This window comes from Carcharhinus amblyrhynchos, chromosome 3 (assembly GCF_965287045.1).
Source record: "Carcharhinus amblyrhynchos chromosome 3, sCarAmb.v2.hapA, whole genome shotgun sequence".
Lineage (NCBI taxonomy): Eukaryota > Metazoa > Chordata > Chondrichthyes > Carcharhiniformes > Carcharhinidae > Carcharhinus > Carcharhinus amblyrhynchos.
In genome coordinates this window covers 14435833-14448706 of record NC_137326.1, presented here as the reverse complement: position 1 = coordinate 14448706, position 12874 = coordinate 14435833, and the positions used below count along the sequence as shown (strand labels likewise).

Here is a 12874-nt window from a genome sequence, read left to right as displayed (position 1 = left end):
GGATGTGGTGTATCTGGATTTCCAGAAGGCATTTGACAAGGTGCCGCATCAAAGATGGCTACATAAGATAAAGGTGCACAGTGTTACGGGTAATGTATTAACATGGATAGAGGATTGGTTAACTAATAGAAAGCAAAAAGTGGGTAAATCGGTGTTTTTCTGGTTGACGATCAGTGGCTAGTGTTGTGCCTCAGGGACAAGTGTTGGGACTGCAATTGTTTACAATTTACATAGATGATTTGGAGTTGGGGACCAAGCATAGTGTGTCAAAATTCGTAGATGACACAAAGATGGGTGGAAGAGCAAAGTGTGCAGAGGACGCTGAAAGTCTGCAAAGGGATATAGATAATCTAAGTGAATGGGCGAGGGTCTGGCAAATGGAGTACAATGGTGGTAAATGTGAGGTCATCAGTTTTGTTAGGAATAACAGCAAAATGGACTATTATTTAAATGCTAAAAAATTGCAGAGGGACCCTGGGTGTCCTTATGCAGGAATCTCAAGGAGTTGGTTTGCAGGTGCAGCAGGTAATTAAGAAGGCAAATGGAATTCATTGCTAGACGGATGGAGTGTAAAAACAGAGAGATTATGTTGCAGCTGTAAAAGGTGCTGGTGAGGCCACACCTGGAGTACTGTGTACAGTTTTGGTCTCCTTACTTGAGAAAGGATATATTGGCACTGGAAGGGGTGCAGAGGAGATTCACTAGTTTGATTCCGGAGTTGAGAGGGTTGGCTTATGTGGACAGACTGAGTAGACTGGGACTATACTCATTGGAATTCAGAAGAATGACAGGAGATCTTATAGAAACATAAAGATAATGAAGGGAATAGATAAGATAGAAGCAGGGAAGTTGTTTCCACTGGCAGGTGAAACTAGAACTAGGGGGCGTAGCCTCAAAATAAGATTTAGGATTGAGTTGAGGAGGAACTTCTTCGCACAAAGGGTTGTGAATCTGTGGAATTCCCTGTCCAGTGAAGCAGTTGAGGCTACTCATTGAATGTTTTTAAGGCAAGGATAGATACATTTTTGAACAGTAAGGGAATTAAGGGTTATGATGAGTGGTTATGAGTAAGTGGAGCTGAGTCCACAAAAAGATCAGCCATGATCTGATTGAATGCCGGAGCAGGCTCGAGGCGCCGGATGGCCTACTCTTGCTCCTAGTTCTTATGACTCCCCAAAGCCTATCCACCATCTACAAGTCAGGAGTATGATGGAATACTCCCCACTTGCCTGAATGGGTGCAGCTTCAACAAAACTCAAGAAGTTTGACGCCATCCAGGACAAAGCAGCTCGCTTGATCAGCACCACATTTACATTCAATCCCTCCACCACTGATGCTCAGTAGCAGCAGTGTGTCCTGTGTACAAGATGCACTGCAGCAATTCACCAAAGATCCTTAGACAGCACCACGCAAACCCAATGGCCATTTCCATCTCGAAGGACAAGGGCAGCAGATACATGGGAACACCACCACCTGCAATTTCCCCTCAAAACCGCTCACCATCCTGACTTGGAAATATATCGCCATTCCTTCGCAGTCGCTGGGTCAAAATCCTGGAAATCCCTCCCTAACGGCATTGTGGGTCAACCCACAGCACGTGGACTGCAGCGATTCAAGAAGGCAGCTCACCCCCACCTTCTCTCACCACCAACTAGGGATGGGCAATAAATTGCTGGCCAGCCAGCAACGCCCGTGGTCCCATGAATGAATTAAAAAAAAATTCCCAAACCAATCAAAATGGTGGCTGGGGGGAACTGGCTGAGAAACTTAAATTTGAGGTCCCCCTCCTCCATTTTCAGTTGCCCAACCTGGGTTTTTCCAGTGTCGGGATGATGAAATTCAGCCCACCGTACCTAACTGCTGCTCTACATTGCCCATCTAATTATAGCAATTGCATTTTCTGTTGGCTCTAAAATCATTAGAACATCCTAAATATGTGAAAAGATATATAAAGGGAAATATGTTCATTTATCTAGTAATAGAGCTTTGGGAGCTTCTCAGTCTGGGAGGCAGCTCAGGGTTACTATACCCTTGGCAGACTGCATTTTCAAAGCTATTTCATCAGCACAAGATCAATGCTGGTAAACATTTCCTCTAAATAGCATCACAGAAATCTTTGAGCTGAAAGCATTTCAGAACAGCAATCTCCCGGAGCTTAGCTTTTATCTGTTTTTAACTTAATGCAGGTACGGCTTGTTTTTGACATCTGTGTTTGAGAGCCTCTCCTGCTGCATTGGAGAACTATAGAGTGCAATCAAAGTGCTCATTACACGTATTGAGAAATACATGGATGCAGACCTCCCACTCCTGTGTGAAACAGGGACTCTAATTGTGTCCATTTCCAATTTATAAAGAGGGATTGCCACAAAGTAATACTGTTTCTCTGTTTTTTGCCTGTGGTCTGTACCAATCTGAGTTGGCTGGGGGAAGAGATTTCTACAATTGTGCTAGAGAACTGAAAATCAGTAGTTCATTATGGCACTGGCGACAGTAGATCATTATAACACTGCTGAAAGTGTATGTGTGTGTGTGGATGATGGGTGAGCGCAGGATCAACCTGGTTGTGGTGTCCCACAGTTGTATTGTTTGTCAACTCCCGCTGCCCAGAATTCACAAGAATGGATCATGTACCAGTGGAGAGCAGAGTTCTTTAATGTGCTTGGCACTCATTATATTCCAAATAGGAGAATGGATTGAAAAAACAGACCAAAAAAAAACCTGTCAACTGTATTGGAGCTTGACATTTACTTGTATCTAAACATACGTGTGTATAGCACTTTGTTCACATCCCGTCAGCATCTCAAACTGCTCAGTGAATTACTTTGCAGTGGGTTGATGTGTTATGTAAACAAACATGGAAATAATTTTTGCAAACTGTGTTGAGTTTCCGCAAGAAGCAATGAGATAAACAACAAACTGCTCTTAGTGATTGAGAGAGGACTATTGATCCAGACACCAGGGAGCTCTGCACTTTCTTGACAAGTACATTGGGATCTCTAAGATGCACATGTAATGATGCACTTTCACTGAATTCATCAAGAACACAAAAGGGTTTATTATTAAGGATGATGCAGTAGGACAGCAGCCAACATGGTTGCACCTTGTCCCCTGCATATCTCCTGCCTAAGAGAAACTCCACTCCCTGGTGTGATAGCTCATTCTGAGTTCCACTTTGTCTTCCAAGCCAATTCGGACTTTTTCTGCTGTGTTGCCCAGAATTCACCACAGCATCTAAACCAGTAGAACATATAAACTGTTACTGGCTCAACATCACACCCAAAGGACAGAATCTTCCTTCAATGAGACTTCAGTATTATCTAGAATATTTGCTTAGAATGGGGTTTGAACACACAGCCCAGCTGAGCATCCTAAAGATATGTGACGTGCCTCTGTCTACATCAACGGTGATGAAGTGGAAGTGATTGAGAGCTTCACGTTTCTAGGCGTGTAGATCACCAACAGCTTGTCCTGACCCCCCAGGCTGACGCTATAGTTAAAAAAGCCCACCAACACCTCTATTTTCTCAGGAGGCTAAGAATATTTGGCATGTCCGCTACGACTGTCACCAAATTTTACAGATGCACTATAGAAAGCATCCTTTCTAGGTGTATCACAGCTTGGTATGGCTCCTGCTCTGATCAAGACCACAAGAAACTACAAAGGTTTGTGAATGTAGCCCAGTCCATCATGCAAACCAGCCTCCCATCCATTGACTCCATCTACATTTCCCGCTTTCATGGAAAAGCAGCCAGCATAATTAAGGACCCCACGCACCATGGACATTCTCTCTTCCAGCTTTCATAGAAGCCTTATGAAAATCTGCATTTTCAAATCCAGGACAAAATAGTCTGCTTGATTGGTACTCCATCCGCCACCTTAAACATTCACTCCCTCCATCACTGGTGCACAGTAGCAACAATGTGTGTCATACACAAGCTGCACTGCAACAACTCACCAAGGCTCCTCCGACAGCACCTTCCAAACTTTCTACCACCTCAAAGGACAAGGCAACAGTTACATGGGAATGCCAGCACCTGCAAGTTCTCCTACAATCCACACATCATACTATATCCCTGTTTATTCACTTCCCAGTCCTGGAACTCGTTTCCTCACTGCATTATGCATGTACCTACGCCAGAAGGACAACAGATCAGTTCAAGAAGGCAACTCACCATCACCTTCTGAAGGAAAACTAGGGATGAGCAACAAATGCCAGCCTTGCCAGCAATGCTCACGTCCAATGCACAAGGATATTTTGGCCTTGGAGGGAGTGCAGAGGAGGTTCACTAGGCTGATACCGGAGTTGAGGAGGTTGAGCTATGAGGAGAGGCTGAATAGACTGGTCTTGTACTCGTTAGAGTTTAGAAGGATGAGGGGGGATCTTATTGAGACGCATAAGATGATGAAAGGGATGGATAGGGTAGAGGTGGAGAGACCCTTCCCGCTCAGAAAGGACAGCAGGACTAGAGGGCACAGCTCAAGATAAGGGGGGGGCAGTTTAGAACAGAGTTGAGGAGGAACTTCTTCACTCAAAGGGTGGTGAATCTCTGGAATTCTCTGCCCATTGAAGTGGTGGAGGCTACCTCGCTAAGTATATTTAAGACGCGGGTGGATAGGTTTTTGGTAGGCAAGGGGATTAAGGGTTATGGGGAGAAAGCGGGAAAGTGGAACTGAGCCACTTCGGATCAGCCATGATCTTATTAAATGGCGGGGCAGGCTCGAAGGGCTAGATGGCCTACTCCTGCTCCTATTTCTTATGTTCTTATGTTCTTATGTTCTTAAAGAAAAGTCATGGAATGATTTGGATGCTTTATTACCAAATGCTCAGCGCTGGATTCGAAGTCAATCTCTCATGTTAATAATCTGTAAGGTCAAAAAAATGACAAGTTATTTTCCTGTAAATGTATCGCGCACTTAATAAAAAGCAGTCTGTTCTTCATGTACACCATCAGTACTGATGTGTAAGTGGTGACAAGGAAGTATGTTTGTCTGCCAGCTCTCCAACCACCAATTCCACCCATCTGTCAAGGATCAGCAGCTTGAGTGCTGCTGCCTGCTTTGTTCTACACCATTGAGCTGACTGTCAGCCTTTAATGAAAAAATACCAACACACACTGCAAATGGTGCACAGAGGAAGAACCTTGATAGTTGTCTACAAGTGCCAGCTGTGTATTAAAATGGTAAAATGCAGATCTGTACATGTCACAAGAGTAATTTCAATCATCGTTACTGCCACTTGAGGAAGGAGGGCGATGGAGCGAAACTGTACCAGGTGAGACTGCACCTGGAGTACTGTTCGCAGTTTTCAGCTCCAGATTTACGGAAGGATATACTTGCCTTGGAAGTAGAATTTTATTCAATTGATTCCTGGGGCGAGAGGGTTGTCCCTTGATGAGAAGTTGAGCAAACTGGATGGGTATTCTCTGGAACTTAGAAGATTGCAAGGTGATCACATTGAAACATACGAGGGGGCTTGACAGGTAGAGGCGGACTTACACTCTTGGAGCACTATGCTCTGCCTCCATGCTGGGTCCCCCAGTGACGTCCAGACCTGCCCACCAGTGACATCAAGCCTCACCCCCAAATGACATCATTGCTCTCCTGACCACACCCACCCTCAGCTCACACAGTGCAAGCTGTAAAATTACAGAAAAGCACATAAATCACTGCTTCAGTTTTTTTTAACTTATGAAAACAAGCCTGTAATTGATGAACTCAAATCCATAATGCAAACCGTAGGAACGCAAAAAGAGTATAAGTACACAAATCACTGCTTACTGCTTCAGAGGTCTGTAAGTGATGAAAACAAGCCTGTAATTGATGAATTGAAATCCAAGCCTACCTGTTGTCAGCATGTCAGTGGAGAAGGTCAATATGTGAGCTATGTGTCTTGAAGCGAGCAAACATGGAACTGACCAATGAGCAATGGAATGGAGAAGTTAGCTGATCATAGAATCCCTACAGTACAGAAGGAGGCCATTCAGCCCATTGAGTCTGCATCAACAACAATCCCACTGAGGCTCAATCCCTGTAACCCCACATAGTTACCCTTTAACCTACTCATCCTAGGACACCAAGGGATGATTTAGCATGGCCAATTAACTTAACCCACACACCTTTGGACTGTGGGAGGAAACCGGAGCACCCGGAGGAAAACCCACGCAGACATGGGAAGAACGTGCAAACTCCACACCGACAGCGATCTAAGGCGGGAATTGAAGCCAGGTCCCTGGCACTGTGAGGTAGCAGTGCTAACCACTGTATCACTGTCCAGCCTATGGTATGGCTGCAACAGGCCAGTGCAGGGCAGAATGAGCCAGAAAAAGTCCAGTGCAGGAACAAATACTCAAATCAAGTGGAGTCCGGTGAGTCCAGGTTAAATATCAGTGGCTTTGCTGGTAATTGGCAGGATTCCATTATTTGTCCCAAAGAGACTTCCTGACAGCCAGTAGCTGGACAAAACAGAGAATTCACTCAACAGCTTCACCAATACTGGTCACGCATCTTAAAATTAACGTTAATTGGTCCACATGACTCACATCTGGTGTTGAATCAATTATTATGAAACAGTATTTGTCATCCTTAACTTCATTAATGAATTGGTTTCTGAGTTGCATGTTGCTTTGCCCTCTTTGGCCCTGAGGTTCAAGCTCGCACTGCTCACGTGATGACCTCGCTGTTCTGGTGGCTCACTGGCTGGCTAAGATATGGCCTTGGCCTGACCCTCACCCTTGCTGGCCTAGTCCTCCTCAGCCTCAGCTGGAGTTTTATCATTGTCCCTGCTCACTTGACAGCCTCACTGCTGTGCTGGCTCACTGGCTGCCTGCCTGGCTATCTGGCCTCACCCTCCAGGGCTAGCAACTCCTTGAGCCCTCGCATCTGTTCAACAACATGGGGGTCGAGAGTCACCCCGCTGCTTCCCTCGATGACTGCCGGTCAGCGCCTGCCCTTCTCGCTTGGCCCTCACCGCAAGTTCGCTCCCCCCACATTACACTCACAACATGACCTCACTGTTGACTAGCTACTGTTGCTAGCAGACTCAGGAAATATGAATGAGCCTTTCAGCAAATTCAGAGCTTTCATGCTTTTGTTAGCATTCTCTTAAGTAACAGCAATCTGAAGGCACTCAGTCAGCTCCTTACACAAACAGCCCTGGACACCATGTATCCAATGCAAAGTCTTTAATTACTTGTGCACAAGGAGAACTCTCTACGACTAACATGGAATGGCCGGAGCAGTTCTGAGGTTACAGAGAAAGAGCTCAGCAATTATAGTCAATTACAGCAAATCCGGAACAAGAGATTTTTCACATCTTTCATTGACATACATATTCACCAATCATAGCATAGCCTTTTGCCCTTTCTTATCCAATAGAAACCAATCCTTCATTAGCAAAATATGTCCCCATATCTTGCTATTCGGTAATCACCATAGTAACTTGTTCTTTGTCTTCATCCTGCCGTCCGAACCTGAATGCAGTGTTTATGGAACAAGGTTTTAGAATTCCTCGCTTATCCAGTGTACATCAGTATTGGCCTTACTGAAGGCTATGTTTGGCTAATAATCATTTTCCATTACTTGACAGAGCTTTGTTTTGACAATTATGGAACTTTAATTTTCACAATTGTTGCAATCTAACTTCCACACTCTGATTGGTGTCCCAAAGCCACAGCCAGCATGGGCCTCCCCTACTGTAAAAAGTCTGACAGCACCAGGTTTTAGTCCAACCGATTTATTTGATAGTAAACTCACTAGCTTTCGAGGGGATTCCCTCTTCTTCAGGTGAATGGAGAGTTCTGGCCTCAGACAGAGCATATAAAGCACAGACAGTTTAGAGATTACTGATTAGAATACGAATCTTTACACCTAACCTGCTGTTCAAGTCCTAAAGTGGCTGACAATGTGTGCGGAAGGAGCACTGATCACAGGTTAAAGAGATGTGTATTGTCTCCAGACAGTACAGTAAGTGAGGTTTTGCAAACCCAGGCAAGTCACAGGGGTTACAGATAGTGCGACATGAACCCAAGATCCCTGTTGAGACCGTCCTCATGTGTGCGGAACTTGGCTATCAGTCTCTGCTCAGCGACTCTGCGCTGTCGTGTGTCATGAAGGCCGCCTTGGAGAATGCTTACCCGAAGGTCAGAGGCTGAATGCCCGTGACCACTGAAGTGTTCGCCAACAGGAAGGGAACAGTCTTGCCTGGTGACTGTCGAGTGATGTTCATTCATCCGTTGTCGTAGCGTCTGCATGGTCTCCCCAATGTATCGTGCTTCGGGACATCCTTTCTTCACTTCAGTGGTCACGGGCATTCAGCCTCTGACCTTCAGGTAAGCATTCTCCAAGGCGGCCTTCATGACACACGACAGCACAGAGTCGCTGAGCAGAGACTGATAGCCAAGTTCCGCACACATGAGGATGGTCTCAACAGGGATCTTGGGTTCATGTCGCACTATCTGTAACCCCTGTGACTTGCCTGGGTTTGCAAAACCTCACTTACTGTACTGTCTGGAGACAATACACATCTCTTTAACCTGTGATCAGTGCTCCTTCCGCACACATTGTCAGCCACTTTAGGACTTGAACAGCAGGTTAGGTGTAAAGATTCGCATTCTAATCAGTAATCTCTAAACTGTCTGTGCTTTATATGCTCTGTCTGAGGCCAGAACTCTCCATTCACCTGAAGAAGAGGGAATCCCCTCGAAAGCTTGTGAGTTTACTATCAAATAAATCGGTTGGACTAAAACCTGGTGTTGTCAGACTTTTTACTGTGTTTACCCCAGTCCAACGCCAGCATATCCACATCATGACCTCCCCTACTGGTCAGGGCCCGGTGCCTAGGCACAATGTGTTTCATTGTAAGTCCACCTCTACTGAGGGGGAAGATGCTGAAAGGTTGTGAGGAATCCAGTTTCAACATAAAGACCAATTACTTAGCAGTGAGTTGAGGAGAAATTTCTTCACTCAAAGGATTGTGAAGCTTTGGAATTCTTTACCCAATAGGGTTATGCATGCTCCATTTTTAAATACATTTAAGGTTGGGATAGGCAGATCTTTGCTATCTCTGGGAATTAAGGGGGTAAACGGGAAAATTGAGTTGAGACAGATGATCAGCCATTAATGTATTGGATGGCAGAGCAGGTTCCGGGGGGTGAGGGTGGGGGGTTGTGGGTGGGCATGCAATCTACCCTTGCTCCTATTGCTTAAGTTCATTTGTTCCTATTTCCTAAGAAGAGTTTTCTTGAGAGGGAAGAAATTGACTTAAGGTGCTACTCCTGTATTGGTCCTTACCAAATTCCCAGCAGTTAGCTCCTGAATAAGTAGACAGAAGAGATTATCTAGGTTACATCCTGGATTGTCAGCCAGGGAATGGTACTCAGTCTAGGGGGAGAATCCTAAAAGTGGAAAGAAACCATACATAGAAAAAAAAAGTTTGGTGTTCGCAGCTATCCCTCAGTGGCCTGATAGTTCTGCTCTGTACTCTGTATCCTTAGTGTTATTGTGGCCTTTCAGTTTATATTTAGGCCAAACTCAGACAAATTTATAATAAATAAATATTAGGTATCCTTTGCTTTCTAAGCTGAATTTTCTGTAATTAATCAGACACCATCTGCGGTGAGAATATCCCAGATGTTCCCCGAGTGCCATTATAAATAAATGTTCTATCTGTCTATTCTGCTGTAAGTAACTAAACAAGTCATCACTATTGCAATGTATACTGAAGCATGTTAAGATACTAAATCCTCACAACTGTTAACCAGTGCCCTGCCACTGCATCCACCCTCTCCTCCCCCTCTCAATCTGAAAAGCAGGTGACGAGGATGGGGGAGGAAAATTAGAAATTAGAAATTGTATAACCCTAACCAGCTGCAGATGAGCCTTTGGAGCGTTACATCATTTTCCGCATCCCAGGAAGAAGGGGAACATTTCATAACTCTGTTTAAATCGGACTCCCACACTGCAGGGAATCCAGAAGTATTTTTGAAAGCATTGTGAATTGTGAGGAGGATAGTGATGAACAGATAGACAGACTGGTGGCATGGGCGGGCTCATGGCAGGTTAAATTTAATGCCGAGAAGTGTGAAGTGATATGTTTTGGCAGGAATATTAAGGAAAGGTAAATGTAAAACAAAGAATATAATTCTAGGGGAAGGCTGCAGAAGCAGAGGAGGCGGGGGGGGGGAGGGGGGGGGGAAGTGGTGTGTACGTGCACAAGTTGTTAAGGGTGGCAGGACAGGTTGAGAGAGACATGAATGTGGAATACCAGAACCTGGCTTTACCACTTCTCACCATGCCCAATGCTTTTTCTGTGCCCCATCCATGCCAACACATCCCAACACATGCCCCCCACACACCCAATGCCCTCCATACTCCGTGCCAACTTATTGCCAATCATTGCCAACCCATGCCTCCACCAAACTTTGCCCTTACCCCCTCCATGTCAACTCATCTATTGCTTGACCACTTTGGAACTTCTTGGTTAGCTTTGAGAGTTTTGATACTTCCAGGATAGATTGACAGATTTGACAGCTGGACAGCTCCTTGACATTCCCTTGACAGGCAGACAATTCCTAAGCTGCTGGCCAGTTCCTGCACAGCTGGACAACTCTTATAGCTTGACAGATGCAATCCATTCTTTGTGCGTAAAAAGTGCAATATCATGTTCATTTTCCTAAAGAGTGCATTGCCTCTCCCAAAGGATACCTTAGTTTTCCCAAAGTTGTCCTGGGACCCTATCCTGAGGGGTACCCTAACTCTCAAAAGAGGCAGGCACCCTGGTTATCCATAAGAATTCATCAAGTTCAGACCTCCTCTCACCTTTTCTAATCTGCACACTCTGGATTCCACACTCCTGGTCTTCCAAAATCCCACTTCAGCTGAGGCAGTTGGTGATTTAAATGACCATCTGTCTCTGTGAGTCACACCTGCACAAATACTGGCCCAACTCCAGTCTCTCCTCGCAAAGACGGAAGATGGTGGATTTTTGGCCATTTTCACAATGACAGAGAGGCTTCCCATCACGGGCTGTATAGAACAAAAGCAATGAAGTTGTGATGAAGCTGCATGAACCATTAGTTCACTCCTAACCCAAGTATTAGTTCCAATTCTGGAAGAAATATAAGAAGGATGTGAAGACTTTGGAAAGAGTGCATAAAAATTTACAAGTATAGTCCCAAGAGTGAGAGACTTCAATTAGGTAAATGGATTGGTGGAGCAGGGCTGTCCCTTTGAGCAGAGAGGTTGAGAGGTGATTAGATCGAGGCATTCAAAATGCTGAGAGACCAGGACAGAGTAGATATGGAAAAACTGTTCCCTTTGGGAGAAGTGTTGAGAACCAGAAGATTCCTATTTATTACGATTGGTAAAAGAAGCAGAGGCAACATGAGGGAAAAGATTTTTACTCAGCGAGTGGTTAGGGTCAGGAATGAATGTGGTGGTGGTAGATTCCATTGTGACTTTCAAAAGAGAACCGGATAAATATTTCAGGAGAAAATAATTGTAGGGCAATGTGGAAAAGGCAGGGGAGTGGAACCAGCTGAGTCCCTCCTACAGAGAGCTGGCTTGGAAAAGACGGACTGAATGGCTTCCTTCTGTGTTGTGACCATTCTGTGATTCTATTCTCACCCTCAGCAGCTGATACAGTGACGTTGTTTTTACCAGTCAGTACTACCAGCGCCTGAGGGCAATGTGGACAATCTAACCCAACATCTATCATTGTTCTTTCCCTCTGTAAAGGCTCCTCTCCAACCTCAGGTGCTTTGTGGCTCAGTATACCAGAGGGTAATATGCGTGATAATGTTCAGTACTCTATTGTAGCTCACCTGCTATTATACAGGATTGTATAATAGTATAGTATATCCTCTATTATACTAAAATATGTCTGATCATATTCCAATACATTTTCAATTGTGCAACATTATCACTTAGTATACTGCAATTAGTCACAGTGATCTGATGTGCTTGACGGTGTCAGGGAGGATGTATAATTTAACTGGTACCAATTACTTGGTGCAGTATGCTTAATACTAATCCAGCTACTTAAATAACTTGGTGCTATGAATTTTATTTTCAGGATTTCCTCGGTCAGGTCTTTGTCACTCTGGGGGAAATTATTGGATCTGCAGGAAGTCGGATTGAGAAACCACTGACGTGAGTATCGATGTGGAATGATTACCAGCAAATGCTGTCTGGATAAATCAGAGCAGTGATTAGCACCTGAAATTGTTGAACCTGAAATGTGATGGGAATTCTGTGAAGAGCAGAAATTTTATTTTTATGCGCTGAACTGCTGTGATTAGAAATGCACTATCAGGAAGAGCAGTGGAAGCAGATTCAATAGCAACTTTCCAAAGGGGTTCAGTTACATATTTTGAAAAGGGAACATTTGCATGGCTATGGGGAAGGTGCAAAGGAATGGTACTGTCTGGATAGATCTTTCATAGAGAAGGCACAGGCATGACGGGCCAAATGGCCTCCTCCTGTGTTCAATGATTCCACATGTGCGGATCTCGAGCAAAGAAAGAACAAATAAAATTACAGCACAGGAACAGGCCCTTCGGCCCTCTAAGCCTGCACCGACCATGCTGCCTGACTTAACTAAAACCCCCTACCCTTCCGTGGACCATATCCTGTGAGTGTTCGTCTTTTCCATGAAATCCCCCTTAAAGGTGAAGATGAGCAGAGAAAGCAAAAAATAGAAGACAAAGACAGAAACTCTTGCCTGTACCTTCCGAAGATGATTCACTGATTTTTCTAGGAACTGGGATGTGCACCATATTTCTGAGCTGATTCCTGTAATTACGAACCTGCGATTAGTCTTCATTGTGAAGTTATTTAAATGCAGGCAAGCACTTTTTTCACCACATTCAGTATTTAC

The 12874-nt window shown here is 44.6% G+C and overlaps 1 protein-coding gene across 2 annotated transcripts in view; it reads left to right on the top strand.

Moving 5' to 3' along the window:
- The window catches only part of LOC145335908 (copine-9-like), a 374645-nt gene that overhangs the window by 152921 nt on the left and 208850 nt on the right, over positions 1-12874 (top strand). For both annotated transcript variants that reach the window (XM_080181645.1, XM_080181652.1), the window contains exon 6: positions 12071-12147. In XM_080181645.1, coding sequence (XP_080037771.1) covers positions 12071-12147 — 77 coding nt within the window. The remainder of the gene's footprint in view (positions 1-12070; positions 12148-12874) is intronic.